The 17,226-nt window shown below is 49.2% G+C and overlaps 1 protein-coding gene across 4 annotated transcripts in view; it reads right to left on the minus strand.

The window, feature by feature from the left end:
* Nucleotides 1-204: 204 nt before the first annotated feature.
* AKAP8L (A-kinase anchoring protein 8 like) overlaps nt 205-17,226 on the minus strand; it is a 29,008-nt gene continuing 11,986 nt past the window's right edge. For 2 of the 4 annotated variants that reach the window (XM_059389266.1, XM_059389265.1), the window contains 10 exons: nt 15,697-16,150; nt 15,498-15,594; nt 15,345-15,415; nt 14,937-14,988; nt 14,026-14,134; nt 12,434-12,575; nt 12,241-12,346; nt 11,876-12,006; nt 671-766; nt 205-595 (listed from right to left, as the gene is read on the minus strand). In XM_059389266.1, the coding sequence (XP_059245249.1) occupies nt 278-595; nt 671-766; nt 11,876-12,006; nt 12,241-12,346; nt 12,434-12,575; nt 14,026-14,134; nt 14,937-14,988; nt 15,345-15,415; nt 15,498-15,594; nt 15,697-16,150 (1,576 nt within the window). In that variant the 3' untranslated portion in view covers nt 205-277. Of the gene's footprint in view, nt 596-670; nt 767-6,028; nt 6,516-9,128; nt 9,247-11,875; nt 12,007-12,240; nt 12,347-12,433; nt 12,576-14,025; nt 14,135-14,936; nt 14,989-15,344; nt 15,416-15,497; nt 15,595-15,696; nt 16,151-17,226 lie in introns of those variants that run through there. The other 2 variants (XM_059389267.1, XM_059389268.1) reach the window with 2 other exon arrangements.

Consider the following 17,226-nt stretch of genomic DNA (forward strand, 5'->3'; position numbering starts at 1 on the left):
GCCTTCCGGTTGCTTGGGCTCGGCTTTCACAGCATCTTGGGAGTTTTGGTCCGGCCACGGAGTCTTACTGCGCGCAGGCGCTTCCCTCTTCCTTCCTGCCGCCAGTGCGCAGGCGCACCCCCACCCCTTCCCGGGTCCCGCGCGCAGGCGCACACCGCTCCCAACGACGGCGTCCCTGCTGCACACCAACAAACGAACTAGAAGTGGGATGGGAAGAGCTTTATTAGGCCCGGCTTCCAGCTTTGGCCACGCGGGTCCTGCCCGCCTGGGGCCCGGGTTACGGTGCGCCCCCGCCACCCTCCTCGTCGTCGTCGGCCTCTACGTCGAGGCCCGGGATACCGCGGATCTGGCGCTGAAGCGCCCCACCCAGCAGGGGCACGGCCTCCTCCTCCTCCTCTTCTGGGGGCGGCGGTGGTGGCGGTGGGGACGCGGCCTCGGGGGCTGGCTCCGGGGGCACAGGGGGCTGCGCCGGCGTGCCATCTGCACCCTCGGCGCCCCCTGCCGCTTCGACCAGCGCTCCCTCGTCCAGGGCGCCGCCTTCAGCCTCCTCCTGTTCCTTCTCCTCTTCGGGGCTATCAGTGAATGGGTTTTCACCCTGTGGGGAAGGAGGCCAACACTGAAGCGAGGGAAGGACCCGTGGGGGCAGGGGGCCGGGGCCGGCGCGCCTCACCTTCAGGTAGCGTTCCAGCTTCTTGCTGATGATTTTGTTGTTGAGGATGCTGCGGGCCACCATGAGCGAGGACTTCTTGGACTGCTCCATCATGAGCTGCAGGCAAGGCAGGTAGGGCTGGAGAGGCTGCTCTGGGCGCCAGAAAGCCCCCCTCCCCCACCCCACCAGATCTGCAGAGTCCTCCCAAACCCCCTTGCCCCCAGCTCAGCACAGCCAAGCACTCTAACCACATGGTGAAATCAGTGTACAAGTGTACCTTGGGTACAAGCGTAGGGCCACTCTACAAGCACGGAGCCAAGACCTGATCTGATCTTTGCTCGAATGCTCCATTCTTCCACACCATACGTACTGTATGTAATTGATTAAAGACATAGGTCTTTACGGCTGTACAGCAGAAATCTGATGTGCTTACATAAAAACTACAAACAGTGAACAAATTAGGAAACCTATGAAAAGCCGGAGATGCAACCCATAACAACAAGCCAACTGCCCATATGTAAGGAACTTTTTAAGATTAACAGGGAGGATACAAGAACAGGAATACAAATGTCAGACAGTACATTTAAATGATATACGTCCTTTTAGCCCACTGAAGAGAGACCCCTCTACCCTGACGGTGACAGGGTCAAATGTTTACTTACTTTCTGAAAAGCAGTTTGATAAAATGTATCAAAAGCAAAAGCTTGTCTTAAAAATTTGTCTCAGTAATTCTTTACAAGACTATCCTAAGTTTAAGACTTGGAAACATTCATGCACATAGTTGCAGTAGTGAAAAACTGGAAAGCACCTAAAAGTTCTGTGAAGTAGTTAAAATATTCTAAAGAACCCTATGCAGTCCTTAAGACAGGGCTCATCTCTGGGGCCTCTGGATAGCTAAACTGGTTAAACAACAGACTACAGCTCAAGTCATGAGCCCATGGTCCTAGGATCAAGCCCCACATGGGGTTTTGCACTCCGCAGGGAATCTCCCTCTGCCCCTCCCCACTGCTTCTGTACCCTCTCTTCCTCAAATAAATAAATTAAAAAATAAAAAATAAAAAAAAAAAAGGCTCACCTCCTGTGTGGTGAGAAAGGTCTGTGATGGGCCACTGTGCATAGCATGCCAGGGCATTTTTGTCTGGAAGGATTTATACCAAAATGCTAAGTGGTTTCCTCAGTAGCGTAAGTACAGGCAAATCTCACTTTCATCATCATGAAGATAATGTATGTGTAAAGCCATAAGCTGAAAGAAGATAAAAGCTATTTCTGTTGGCATGGGGAGCCCACCCCCAGGAATCCTACTGCTGCACCCCAGCCAGCTCTTCACATCATCCTCTCACTTGCTGTTTCTATTTCCTTTTCCCACCTTCATCTTTTTTTTTCTTTATTCATTTTCTCTACTATTTGGGGAAAATATGGATAGTCTTCATGCATGCTCAAAATGAAACAAGTTAAAGATGCAAAATTAGGATGCGAGGTCAGACCATTTCCTCTGCAACTCCTTACTTGCCAACACATGATCCTCCTCCCTGTAGGCACAGAGATGTACACACAGCTCCCAAGGGAAGCCCATTTACATGGTGTCCAGATTTTGCTACAAGAACCAAACACCACCAGAATAAACTTAAATACTTCCATATTAGTGCTACCCAACAGGTTCCCCAAAGTGTGCTGCCTCAGTCCTCTGCAAAAAGTTGTACTAAGCTATAGTAAGTTGGGCTTCCTCCGCCTGTACTAAAACAATATACTGATCCCTTTGATTCCTAAGCAGCATCAGATGTTAGCACTGTTGGATACTTATGTGGCTGAAGGAAAGAAAAAAGGATGAGGCCTCGCTGGCATTTCCCTGTCCACCAGTGAATGTGAGTGATCTGACAGACACACGGGGCCCCTTGCCCAGCATTCTAGAAGGTCATCTTCTGGGTTTCCCGGTTTGCTCAGGAAGGCTTTGTGTAACCTCCAGGTCAGGTTCTAAATTTTGCTCTTTAATTTTTCACATTATTTCTAGAATTTAATATATGGTAGTAGGTTAGGGGTCCAGCTTTTTTCCCCAGAAACTAATGAGATAAACAATTGTTTCTCCATTAAGTTGACATACAGGTCTGTAATAATCCCTTCTCCACAAATCTTAAATCCAGAGGAAGAGTTTTCTCCTAAGCTCCAGTGTGTGTGTGTGTGTGTGTTTTATGATTTTATTTACTTATTGGCACAAGCAGGGGGAGCGGTAGGCAGAGGAAGAAGCATTCTCCCCGCTGAGTAAGGAGCCTGATGTGGGACTCTATCCCAAGATCTTGGGATTATGACCTGAACCAAAGGCAGACTCTTAACCAACTGAGCCACCCAGGCATCCCTCCATTGTGTTTTTATACCATCTTTATTTATCCCACTTCTGTAAGTCATTTGAGGCATTATTGATGGTTCAACTACAAGTCACTCTCCCAGGTCCCACTAGGGATGTTAGTGATCATTACCATGTAGCTGTTTGGAAATCCAAAAACTAATTTGAAAATATCTGGCCCTTGAGTTTCAGAGAAGGAACATATACTGACTTTGATAATTACTAAGTTCCAAAACATACTGGCATCTTTCATTAGACTCTATTCTGGTTCCACTGCTTTATTACTATGCCAATATCACATTTTAATTGTAGTGGCTTTAAAAAAGTTATATTTGCTGGGGCGCCTGAGTGGCTCAGTGGGTTGAGCCTCCACCTTCGGCTCGGATCATGATCTCAGGGTCCTGGGATCCAGCCCCGCATCAGGCTCTCTGCTCAGCAGGGAGCCTGCTTCCCCCCTCTCTCTGCCTGCCTCTCTGCCTACTTGTGATCTCTCTCTCTCTGTGTCAAATAAATAAAAAAATAAAATCTTAAAAAAAAAAGTTTTATTTGCTAAACCAACTCCCTGAACTCAATTACCACCCTTTCTATAATTGTCTTGACTATTGTTAGACTTAATTCTATAACATAAACTTTAAAACAATTTCATCGAGTCCCCCTCCCCAGAGTATGACTGGAATCCCGTGAACTGTACATATTAATGCGGGGAGATGTATGTGTTTGTTCTGTTCTGTTGTTAAGTCTCTTATGAAGAATGCCATATATTCCTCTATTCAGCTGAATTCTTATTTCCTATCCTTGGAATTTAAGATCCCATATCTACCTTCTTAAATTTATATTCCTAGTTGTGTTATATACTTTGGGGTTACTGTGAATAGATTTTTCACCCCCCCCTTTTTTAAAAAAGATTTTTCTTTATCTGACAGAGATCACAAGTAGGCAGAGAGGCAGGCAGAGAGAGAGGGGGAAGCAGGCTCCCCGCCGTGCAGAGAGTCCGATGCGGGACTGGATCCCAGGACCCTAAGATCATGACCCGAGCCGAAGGCAGAGGCTCAACCCACTGAGCCACCCAGGTACCCCAGATTTTTCCCCATTTTCATTTCTAACTGGGTATTACCAGAATGGAGAAAGGCTATTTCTTTCTGGATATTATCTTGAATTCCATCCCTTTATCACATTCTGTTAATTCTAAGACCATTCTGTTGGAATCATTCAGCTTTTCTAAGAATATAATCACATTATTTGCATATAAAGTTTTCATTTCCAGTATTTCACACTGATACTGTTGCTAATTTGTTACTGAACCATCCTTGTATTCCAGAAACATACTAAATTACAGTGTAGTACATGGGGCGCCTGGGTGGCTCAGTCGTTAGGCCTCTGCCTTTGGCTCAGGTCATCATCCCAGGGGTCCCAGGATTAAGCCCCACATTGGGCTCCCCACTTGGCGGGAAGGAAGTCTGCTTCTTCCTCCCCTACTTCCCCTGCTTGTGTTCCTTCTCTCACTGTGTCTCTCTCTGTCAAATAAATAAAACCTTAAAAAAATGTAATATATACACTTGAATCTCTACTATATTGGTAATTACTAATATTATATTCAACACTTTATTCTTTACCCTACAGTTTTTTTTTTTTAAAGATTTTATTTATTTATCAGAGAGAGGGGGGGGGGAGCGAGCGAGCACAGGCAGACAGAATGGTAGGCAGAGGCAGAGGGAGAAGCAGGCTCCCTGCCGAGCAAGGAGCCCGATGTGGGACTCGATCCCAGGATGCTGGGATCATGACCTGAGCTGAAGGCAGCTGCTTAACCAACTGAGCCACCCAGGCGTCCCTTCTTTACCCTACAGTTTTATCTTGGCATTATCCTTATCATATTTTTGGAATTAAGGTTTAAAAATCTTCCTAGGCTCCATAGCTCAGGGCTTAGAGCACTGGTCTTGTAAAAATCTTCCTAAAAATACATCAGAGGATACACTTCCAGCATGACAACTTGATAAGCTATGTGAACCTTCTCCGTAGTAAAACTGATGAAGACTATAGAACAACACAACCCTTTAAAGTCAAGGGAAAAGGTCCTAAGGACATACAGCAAATGAAGAAATACTGAGTAAGGAAAAGTTATCAAGCTTAGGTTTTACCTAGAGACAGGCCTTAAAACAGTAAGCTCCCAATTTTCTTTCCAAAGGAACTTTTTTTTTTTAGGGAATACAAGCAGGGGGAGTGGGAGAGGGAGAAGCAGGCATCCCGCTGAGCAGGGAGCCTGACGTGGGGCTTGATCCCAGGACCCTGGGATCATGACCCAAGCAGAAGGCAGAAGCTTAATGAATAAGCCACCCAGGCACGCCCCCCACCCCAAGGAACTTACTTTATTCCTAAGTGTGTTAGGAAGTTTAAGACAGAGGGCTCTCTCAAAACAGTGGAGGGTATGGGGAAAAGCAATTCAAAGGAGACCAGTAGATTGGATACTAATATAAGCTAAATCATCAGCTGTCCCCCATTACCAGAGAGAACCAACAAAACAGCTAAGAAGAGCCTACAGGGGGGCGCCTGGGTGGCTCAGTGGGTTAAGTCTCTGCCTTCAGCTCAGGTCATGATCTCAGGGTCCTGGAATCGAGCCCCGTATCAGGCTCTCTGCTCAGAAAGGGAGCCTGCTTCCACCTCCCCCTCTGCCTGCCTCTCTGCCTACTTGTGATCTCTCCCTCTCTGTCAAATAAATATTAAAAAAAAGAAAGAAAAAAAAAAAGAAGAGCCTACAGGGCTCAGAACTCTCAAACAATGACCTCAAAAATAATCAGTATAAAAGAGCCTGGAGGGCGCCTGGGTGGCTCAGTGGGTTAAGCTGCTGCCTTCAGCTCAGGTCATGATCCCAGAGTCCTGGGATTGAGTCCCGCATCGGGCTCTCTGCTCAGCAGGGAGCCTGCTTCCTCCTCTCTCTCTGCCTGCCTCTCTGTCTACTTGTAATCTCTGTCTGTCAAATAAACAAATAAAATCTTTAAAACAAAAAAAAAGAAAAGAAAAGAGCCTGGATTTATTTAATTGACTCAGATTGGAGAACAATTTAATGTCTCGAAGCATTGCTGAAAACAACACAGCAATCTGCAGTTTTTGTAGTTTGTAATAGTTAAGTTTAGTCTGAGAAAGAGAAAAGAGAACCTTGTCAGTGAAAACCACTGTTATTTCAGGATGGCTGTTGTTCCAGGAAGCTGTGTCCCATGGCTTCCTCCTCCAAGGCACCCTACCAAAGGCTTCACGTTGTGGAGATGAGAGAGACTTCAACAAATAATTTGACCAAACAAATAAGTAAGCAAATACAGGAACAAGAGTAGGATAGGGGTGGGAAGAAGGAAAAGGCATGATGACAAGGTCTCATCAAATACAGAGTATCAGTAAAGAGACAAATTATAGAAAAGAAACATAAGTCTTGGAGCTGAAAAGTACAGTAACTGAAATGATTAATTCACTACATGGGCTTAATGGTAGATTTGAACTGGCAGAAGAATTAGAAAATCTATAGATTGGTGGAGAAAGGATCTGAAAAACAGAGAAAAAAGAAAAATATTGTCAGACAACCTTGGGACACCAGTAGATGACCTGACATACACATAATGGAAATACCAACAGAAGAGGAGCAAGAAGCCGAAAAAAATTTATGAAGAAAAAATGCAGGGGTGCCTGGGTGGCTCGGTCATTAAGTGTCTGCCTTCAGCTCAGGTCATGATCCCAGGGTCCTGGGATCGAGCCCCACATTGGGCTCCCTGCTCAGTGGAAAGCCTGCTTTTCTCTCTTCCACTCTCCCTGCTTGTGTTCTATCTCTCGCTGTATCTCTCTGTCAAATAAATAAAATCTTTAAAAAAAAAAAAAAAAAGGGAAAAAATGCATGCAAACTTGGTAAATCTGGTGAAAAACTAGACATCCAAGAAGCTCAACAAACTCCAAGTAGAATAAATACAAAGAGATCCACAAAAAGACTCATAATAAAAGTGCTAAAAGCTGAATACAAGGAAAAAGTGTTGAAAGCAAAAGGAAAATGCATCATCACTTAAGGGAATCCCAGTAAGGTTAAAGGTTGGCTTCTCATGAGAAACAAGGCTAGAAAGCAGCAAAAAGAACATATTTAAAATGTTCCAAGAAGGGGCGCCTGAGTGGATCAGTGGGTTGGGCCGCTGCCTTCGGCTCAGGTCATGATCTCAGGGTCCTGGGATCGAGTCCCGCATTGGGCTCTCTGCTTAGAAGGGAGCCTGCTTCCTCCTCTCTCTCTCTCCCTGCCTCTCTGCCTACTTGTGATCTCTCTCTGTCAAATAAATAAAATTAAAAAAAAAAAAAATGTTCCAAGAAAAAAGTGTCAAACGAGACTCCTATGCCTAGCCAAGCTATCTTTCAAAAAATGAAGGCGAATGGGGCGCCTGGGTGGCTCAGTGGGTTGGAGCCTCTGCTTTCGGCTCAGGTCATGATCCCAGGGTTCTGGGATCGAGCCCCACATCAGGCCCTCTGCTCAGCAGGGAGCCTGCTTCCCCTTTTCTCTCTGCCTGCCTCTCTGCCTACCTGGGATCTCTGTCTTGTCAAATAAATAAATAAAATCTTAAAAAAAAAAAAAAAAGGTGAAATAGACATTCCACAATCAAGAATACCTGCGTCTGCTGCCGTTAGACCTTGTAAGAAATACTAAAGGAAGTTCTCCATGCTGAAAGCAAGTGACCCCAGACAGTAATGCGAACCCATGTGAAAGACCAACAAAAACAGACACTATAAACGTGTGATTCTTTGCCTATCTTCTCAACGGACTAAAAACTAGTTGTATAAAGCAATACACACACACACACATTTGTACTGTTTGATCTGTTAGCACACAGAAACATGTTTGCTAATAACAGCACATGTTTTGCTAATAACGGGACTAAAGCTGTATCGGACAAATAAAGAAGTGACTACAGATGGTAACTTAAATCCACAGGAAAAACTCAGATGGAGAGAACCAAAAGTAAGAAATAAGAAGGCTAATATAACAGAAACTAGAAATACATAGAATATGTATAAATATATATATATAAAATATATAAAAATATGAAATATAAAAAAATGCAAAAAACTAGAAATATATATAATATATAAATATATAATTGCTTCCCTTTCGTCTGTCAGCTTCCTTAAAAGAAATAAAATTACATAAAGTAGTCATGATACTGTATTACACTATTGCCTTTGTGTTATTAGGATTGTAACACATGCAGATAAAATACTATATTCAACAGTAACACAACAACCGCCTACATAGAGAGAGCTATAAATGAGTAATTCAGTTCCATTGAAATTAAGGTATTCTATCTGAAAAAGATTCTGAGAAGTTAGTATGTATAAGGTAAACCCTAGAGAAACCACTCAGAAAAGATGTCCCCCCAAAAATGTAGCACACACAAAAAAATCATTAAGGAAATCAAAATGTTACACTAAAAAATTAAAACCAAAAACCAAAAACCAGTAAAAGAGGAATAGAACAAGAGATGTAAATCTGATCATCTCAGTAATAACATTAAATCTGAATGGATTAAGCAAACTAATCAAAAGATAGTCAAACTGGATTAAAAAAAAGATGGCATCAAAAGATCCAAATTAAAAGAGCTGAAGCTTATGAGAAACACAAGGATAAATCTTTGTGACCCTGGATTTAACAATGGACTCTTGGCCATGACACCCCAAGCACAAGCCAACAAAATAAACTGGTCTCTATCAAAATGGAACTTTTGTGCTGCAGACACATCAAGAAGGTGACAAACCAACATACAAACTGGGAGAAAATGTTTGTAAACTGTAGGTCTGATAAAGGATTTGCATCTAGAATATATAAAGGACTCTTTTTCTAAAGATCTCATTTATTTATTTGTTTTAGAAATAGCAGGAATGTGAGTCGGGGGAAGGGGGAGAGGGAGAAAATCTCAAGCCAACTTGAACTGAGGGCAGAGCGCAACATGGGGCTTGATCTCATGGCTCTGAGATCATGACCTGCTCTGAAACCAGACCAGGAGTCAGACACTTAACCAATTGAGCTATTCAGGCACCCCTAGAATATATTAAAAACTCTATAACTCAAGAAGACCATGCAACTAAGAAGCAAACACAAGAAGGGCACCTGTGTGGCTCAGTGGGTTAAAGCCTCTGCCTTCGGCTCGGGTCATGATCCCGGGGTCCTGGGATCGAGCCCCACATCAGGCTCTCTGCTCGGCGGGGAGTCTGCTTCCCTTCCTCTCTGCCTATTTGTTATCTCTGTCTGTCAAATGAATAAATAAAATCTTAAAAAAAAAAAACAAAAAACACAAGATCTGAATAGACATTCTCCAACTCCAAGGACACAGATAAATGGCTAACAAACCCATTAAAAGATGCTCAACATTACTGTCATTAGGGAAATCCAAATAAAAAATAGGGGTTCCTGGGCTGCTCGGTTGATTGAGCATCTGTCTTCAGCCTGGGTCGTGATCCCAGCGTCCTGGGATCAAGCCCCACATCGGGCTTCCTGCTCTACAGGTGCTTCTCTGTCTCTCCCTCTGCTCCTCCCTACCACTCATTCTCTATCTCTCTAAGATCCTTAAATAAATAAATAAGTAAATAAACAGTAGAAAGCACTTCACACGCACTAGGAAGGCTAGAATCAGAAAGTCATATATCAGCGCTAAAGAAGTATGGAGAAACCAGAACCCGCACACTATTGCTGATGGGAATAGAAAACATGATGGGATATAAAATGGTGCAGCCACTCTGGAAAATATTCTGCTGTTCCTGAAGAAGTTAAACATAGTTACTACTGGATTCATACATTCCACTCCTAGATACATACCCAAAAGAAAAACATATGCTCACACAAAAACTTGTACACACATGTTCAAATGCTTGTAATAGCGTTAGAGCCAAAAGGTGAAAACAGCCCAAATGTCCAAATTAATGAACTGATAGACCAAATATGGTATACCCATGCAAGAGAATAGGATTAGGCCATAAGGAATGTCGTTTGGACACATGCTACCTGGATATACCCTGAAAGCACGATGAATGGAAGAAGCTGTTCACAGAAGACCACATATTTTCCATTTACGTGAAATGCCCAGAATTAGCAAATTTACAGAGACACAGTAGTTTAGTGGTTGTCTGAGGCTGGGGAAACATGGTGGGGGCATTAGGGAGTGAGAGTGAAAGGACAGGAGTTTCTTTCTGAAGTGATAAAAATGTTCTATAACTGACTGTGCTGATGGCTGCACAACTGTAATATACTAAAAACTACTGCACTGTATAGCTTAAATGGGTGAACTGTATGCTAGATGAATTATATCTTAATAAAGCTGTGACCCAAAATAATTATAATTAGAAGTTTTTCATTCATTTCTACTGTCTGGAAACTTAAAATACAGTATTTAAATTGTACTCAAATCTCTGTAACTCAACAACCTCTGGTGCTTTCTAATTTCTTTTTTCTTTTTTTTTTATAAAGATTTTATTTATTTATTTGACAGAGAGAGATCACAAGTAGGCAGAGAGGCAGGCAGAGAGAGAGAGGAGGAAGCAGGCTTCCCCGCTGAGCAGAGAGCCCGATGCGGGACTCGATCCCAGGACCCTGAGATCATGACCCGAGCCGAAGGCAGCGGCCTAACCCACTGAGCCACCCAGGCACCCAGTGCTTTCTAATTTCTAAGTTATCTTCTATTAGCAGCTCTATTAGCAGCTATGGCTTTTTTGTTTTTTCCCCCAAACTTCTAGGATCAATGTGAGTTTACATTTTACTGGCTATCCCTCATTTCACCTAGATTTTCCACATTTTAATATCATGCACTGCGGTCTGCTCTCTTCTTACCGCCTTATCAGATCCTAGTTCCAGAACCTGGTGTTGGCAAGATCCACACAAGATCTCCACCACCACCTCCCCCATTCCATTGTTGAGAATCAGTGCATCAAGAAAGACCAGAGATGAATCTGATGGCTGTGGAAAAAGGCTGAGCAGTGCTATTTCCTATGCTCCCCATGGCTGCCATCATCTGCACATAAATCCCCTCCGCCTCCTCCAGGGTGGTGGCAGTCAAGCCTCTGGGGGCCCCGACCTGGTCCTGGTCTTGGTCCTGAGTTCTCTCCCTACTGCATAGATCCCTCCGCCCCACTGCCCCGCCCCCCACCCCAAGTGGACCTCTGACAGCCACCTTCAGCCCAGCAGGTCACCCCCTCAATCAAAAAAACACCTCCTCTGGCTTGTGTGCTAGGCATTGAGGATACATTGGCAAAAAGACTGAATTTGTTCACCTTCTGGCCAGACTTACTCCTTTCCCTGTACCATATCCCTACCCCCTTATCTTAGCAGCAGCTCTGTCCACCTAGTTACTCAAGCCAGAAGCCCAAGACATCCCAGATGGTCACTTCCTTAAATAGCCCTTCTGTCCAGCCTTTCTCATCACTCCCAAAGTGGAGGCACTCCTGTAGCTCGGTAGTGCCACAGTTCTTCGTGTGCCCCTGAGATCTCCCTCTACACCAAGTGCTGCAGCAACTCTAATCCTGTTAGTGCCCGACTTAAAAACTGCCTACAGGAGAGAGCCAAAGGCCCTCAGCCCAGCCCTCATGAACCCCTCCGCTAGCAAGATGCACACTGTACACTTCCTCTTGGGTTTCTGAACCTATTCTGGCTGGTGGCCCTATGCACACGAAGGTCCCCATATCCCATAGCCTTAAGGGTCCAGCTCTAATGCACCTGGCAGTGTCCCCATTTCCCTCCCTTCTCCCTACAGCTGCACTGAAATGTCTCCATCTTCCTGCCCCACCACATCTCCTGCAGTGCCTCATGGGCAAACAGAGGTTATAACCCCAGCACCGCCCCCTAAGTCAACGCACAGGATGGCAGAAGGGCACTGGTGGCCACTCACCCTGCGGTTGCGGTTGTGATCCATGGTCTTGAGGTGCTTCTGAATGATCCCAAACTGCATGGGAATGAAGAGGTCACAGGCTGCACAGTGCGCTGCCTCTACTTTCTTCACAAAATGCTCCATGGCAATTTCTGCAGGGAGGAGAAGGAGGGTCACCACTGGTTCCAGGGACCTAAGACATACCCAGCAGTTTAGGGAAAACACCAGACCAGCTCCTCACTTTGCCCTGCCATTTCCACGTGGGCCTGAGGCTGTTCTCAATGACCCTCCCTGGGGGAATAGAGGGGTATCTTGACCCCACTCTGAGAATCAGAGAAGGGTAGGCTGAGTCTCTGCCTTGTTGGAGTGGGATGGAACCTCCTCACCTTGGGTAAGATCCTGGTCTCTGTAGATCTGCTGAATCAGACCATCAAGGTCCTCCACGGTTTTCCGGAGTTCCTCTGTCTTCTTGGTTTTATTGGCAACATACTCCTGCCAAAGATACCGAGGAGATACCAAGGTTTGTGCAGGCTGCTCTGTGCTTCAAGGGGTCTGAGAAGCTGCTGCACCAAGGCTCACCTGCAGAAAGTCAGCTGTCTGCTTGGGGAGCTTGGTGCCTACGTATTTAAAGTGCTCCTTGTGGAACTTGCTATCGAGGTGGCTGGCCATCTCCTCCTCGTAGAAGGTCCGGTATTTGCAGAGAGAGCACACAAACTGGATCCTGCCACAGGAAAGAAACAAGGGGCTGAGGCCTCAAGGGTCCCAGGGAGCAGTGCTGCCGCCTCACCCAACCCAGCTGCGAGCCCTGAAACAGGCCTTGCTCATGGGCCTCTGAAGGGCGGTCCCAGCAGGGGGACAAGCTGGGACCAGTAGGGTCGGGAGTAGAAAGGGACAGAAAGTCTGCAGACTGCAGTTACTGCAACGTGGGGGGCAGGGGTGGAACTCTTCCTTCCCAGACAGGAGGCTGAAACCCGAGGCAGCAGCTGCTGCAACAGGCCAGGAGTCGCTGGAAGGCTGCCGGTGGGCCTCTCTAGCAAGGCTGGGCACGAGCGTGTGCACTTGGCCCAGCTGGGGACCGGAAGGAAGGATGCCCTGGCGTGAGCCAGGTGGCCCTGAGGTGCAGAGTGGAGTACACAGTCCTGAGGCAGGGCCCGAAAAGGTGCTGCATCTTCCTTCTGGGTCTGGGGGACTGAAAGGCCCAGCCCATCCTCTGCTCAGAATGCTTGGGGGTGGTGTCGGGAGGGATGGGAGGCAAGCAGGCCTGGGCTCCTGCTGCCTCATCTTCCTCTTCCAAGAAGAGACCAGTCTGAGCTGGAAGGAGGATGCCCGCCTGGCCTGCCAGAGGGCAGCCTGGAGTCACCTGAGCGAGGTGCTCTGTCTGGGCCTGGTGTCCACAGCAGAAGCCCGGGGTCTGGGGCCTGGGCTGGAGCAGGCCGCCGTGGCAAGGGGCGGAGGAGGCCAGCCGCCACCGAGGCCTCGGGGCGGGTCCCTACCTCTGCCGGACGTCCTTATCTGGGCCACGGGGTCAGCTTTGTCTGGAGAGCCCAGGGGCCGGGCGCCGGCGAGGCTGAGGAAGGTCCAGCAAGAGCAAGAGTCTGAGGCGGAGGAGGAGGAGGCAAGCGCCAGTGCGGGAGCCCTGAGGGCAGACAGACCCGACCAAGGGGCGTGAAGGCCTCAGCTGCAAACAGGCCCGGCCTGACAGGGCCGGCGGGCAGGGCAGAGGGCAGGCCCTCGGCTGCCACAGCCCACAGGTGCTGCCATCTCTCCTGGGCGCGGTGGCGGCCTCTTGGCAGCTAGCTGGGGTGGCACAGGCGCCTTGGACCTCGAGTCTCTGATGAGCTGGCCCCCTCCCGCAGGGGCATCGGGCCCCCAGTGCACCTCGGGGCTCGTGCGCCGAGTGACCTAGCGCTGGAGCTTCTGGGCAACGGTGCCGAGCAGTGTCGGGTCTCAGGTCAAAGACGCCAGCGGTCGCCAGGCGGCCGCAGTGGGGCAGGGAACGAGTCAGGCCTTGGGAGCTGGGCCTGGCGGGAAGCAGGGTCCATGCACGGCTGAGCAGGTGGCAGCTCCCGAGGGAGGCCTGAGGGCGGCGAGGCGGCAGAGCTATGGCCCTGCTCTCCAGGCGGCAGCCCCGGAGCGAGGCAGAGGCAAAGGACTGGAGGGAAGCCGGTTACCTTTCCACCATGCGGTCTCGCTGCCGCTTTTTCTGCTTGTCCTGGCTCTTCTTGCTTGCCTGCAACTTGCGCTTGATCTGCCCACTATCATCCTGGGTGCTCAGGGCCCCTGTGGAAAGAGGAGCACAGTCACCAGCTTGGTTCCACTGTGTCAGGGCAGGCCCTGGGGCCTCCGGCTGGATCACCCGCCTTCTACTCCAGATAGTCCGTTCTGAGAGCAGCCGTTCGAACAAGGACTCCGGCCACGAGCAGGACTGGGCACCCTGGGCTGGGCAGGGAACCGTTTTGGGCCTAGGTCCTGAAGAGAGGAGGACACAGGCTGACCCCACTGTTCTCCAGAACACCCATACTCTGCAGAGGGCCACAGGGAGGCTGGAAGGCAAACAGAAGCCGTCTGGGTGGGGACACTGGCACAAGTTCAGAGGGGCCAGGTAGCGGGATGCAGGGAGGCCTTGGCTGAGGCCTAAGTGCAGCCCCCAGAGGTAAAGACCCGAAAGCTCATAGGACTCAGCCCACCCCCCCCCGCACGGCGCACCGCGGCAACAGTGGGCTGAGGCTGGATTTACTGTTAGGTACCTGCTGGCGCTCATCACTCAGGTAGGGGGACACGGACTCCCAACAGGGGCTGGAGAGGCGCTAAGGGAGAGGACACGCAAACCAGAGCCGTAAAAACTGCACCGAGGGTCCCAGCTTAGATACCAGCCACTGAGGACTTGGAACTGTCACTACTGAAGGACGGAGGGCAGGAAGTATGCCTGTGGTTCCCCCCAACTCTTCTGCTTGCTGCCCCCACAGGAAGGTAAAACCAAGGCTGACCACATTTCCGTCAAAACCCTGCCCTCAGCTGGATCCCTCCAACTCTGAGTGCCTGGAACAGTCTCCCCGACATCCAGGCCACTCACAAGACTCACCCTTTTCTGCATCCTCTTTGCCTTCTTCTTTTCCTTCTTCATCTTCTCCTTCCTAGGACACAGTTTCAAAAACCCCACGTTAAAGCACATACAGTTGTTTATAATGGCTCTGAGTGCCAAGGCCTGAAATGTCAGGCACCAGGCCAAAAGTCTCACAATCTCGCAGCAGCCCTTGCACAGGGAGCTCATTTTACCATTTTCTGATAAAGAAGCCCGGCCTCCGGCCGGATGGCCTGCCTGCAGCCTATTCTCTCTCCACTAGACCTCCACCTCCCTTGTGCTGTTCACACGTGCACGACCAGGATGGCCTGCGGCCCCCGTGGAGAGCCCTGCCCCGTGGCACAGGCTCAGCCAGCCCACTCCGCACAGGCCCCGCCTGCTGACAGTGCACAGAGCGCAGCCACTTACTGCTCTGGAGCCCTTCTCCACAGCCTCGGCGCCTTCAGTGCCCTCTGCGGCCTCCCCCTCAGTGCCCTCATCTGAAAATCACAAAGAGACAAGCTCAGCCCGGGAGCCCCACAGGATAGAGGGCAGGGAGTGGCAACCCAGTGCCCAGCTCACCATTGTCTGAATCACTGTTGTCTGAGCAGTCCGTCCGGGTGGCTTTGCTGTCTGGCTCATCGGGACTGCCGCACTGCTTTCTCTTCTTCTTCTTGGTCTGGGTTGGAAAGTGGGAGCTGGGTCAGGGCGGGCGGCTCCACACTCCTTGCTCCTTGCTCCACCCAGGCAGGGGCCAGGAGGGATGGCTTCCTCTACTCACCCGGAAGTCAGCCGTGGTCCAGGTCTTCCAGGTCCGCCTCATCTGCTTCATGCCATTGCCAAAACCGAAGCCAAAGCGGGAGCCACCTGGGAAGGTGCCCCCGCCACGCATGCCCTGGAACATGCTGTACTCGGGGATGATGTTCTGAGAGAAGAGGGAGGGCAGCCGGGAGGCACCAGGCATGCACTGGCCCCGGGCCCCCATGGGGTCTTCCCACATGCGCCCATAGCCCGAGGCCATCGGCCGGCCACTCCTGGAGTCCCGGGCCCAGCCCTGAGCCCGTGGGCCAAAGGTGTCGCCGCCACGCATGCGGAACTGGTCACGGTAGGCATCGTATTGGCCCTCGTAGGCCATTTCCATCTCGGGGTCAAGTTCGCCATAGTCGTAGCCTGACCGGTATAGGTCGCGCTCGCTCAGAATGGCCCTCGAGTCACAGGCCTCATAGGAATCATATCTGCAGAAGCAGGTGGCAAGCATCAGGGAGGCCCTCAGGTCCCATTACCCTTGGGTGGAGCCTACTGTTCCTGTCTTTCCCCAGAGCTCCCTGTCCTCGGGACAGGAAGTCCTACTCCAGCACCTATGGTACCCTGTCAGAGCGGCTCAGTGTTCAGGACTGCCTCTGCACCAGCTAGGGGACCCAAAGACAAACCGACAATGGGATGGAGTATATCTCAGACAGGGGCAGAAACACCCTGCAGCCCTTAGCCCTTTGAAGCATGGACTTATCTGTGGTAGCCACAGTGCCCAAGGCTCTACTTGGGGGTGGAACCAAGCACCCCAGTGTCCTGTGGTATGTGGGTAGTTAAGCACACAAATGCTTGTCCAACAGGACTGATGATGCCCACAAGAAACCCTGTGCTGGTCTCATCCTGTTGGCTAAGCAAACTTCCAATCCCTCCAAAGGCTCTCACCACCCAAAAGGAGAAAGGAGACAAGTGGAGAGTGTTTCCCAGGAAAGTCACTGTGATTTTGCCCAGGGACTAGAGAAAGAGCTCTATCACATCAACCTTGTGGGATCGAACCCTCCACAGCAACTGGAAAGGCAGGCCAAGCCTCCCAGGAGAAAGAGAGCGCCACAGAAAGCTCTTTTTTTTTTTTTTTTTTTTAATTATTTTTATTAACATATAATGTATTATTTGCCCCAGGGGTACAGGTCTGAGAGTCATCAGGCTTACACATTTCGCAGCACTCACCATAGCACATACCCTCCCCAATGTACAGAAAACTCTTCTAACCGTGGGTACAGCCCACATACCCCATCCCTAACCCCACACGTCTCACAGGCACAGAGGCCCCTCCTGGCAAAACTGGGCAGCCATGAAGTGCCAGCAACTGTGGGAGAAGTAGCCAGCACTACCCAGTTGTCACCCTTCCCTCACCCCTACTCCCCTGTTCTAGACTGTAGCAAGAAGGTACATAGAGAGCAGGCACCAGCAGCAACAGGGTCCACACAGCCACTAGCCAAAAGCCAAGCCCCTTCTAGTGCCAAGCGCAGCGGCTGCCCAGCCTGAGGGTATGGGGTCTGTCTGG

This window comes from Mustela nigripes, chromosome 2, assembly GCF_022355385.1.
Source record: "Mustela nigripes isolate SB6536 chromosome 2, MUSNIG.SB6536, whole genome shotgun sequence".
NCBI lineage: Eukaryota > Metazoa > Chordata > Mammalia > Carnivora > Mustelidae > Mustela > Mustela nigripes.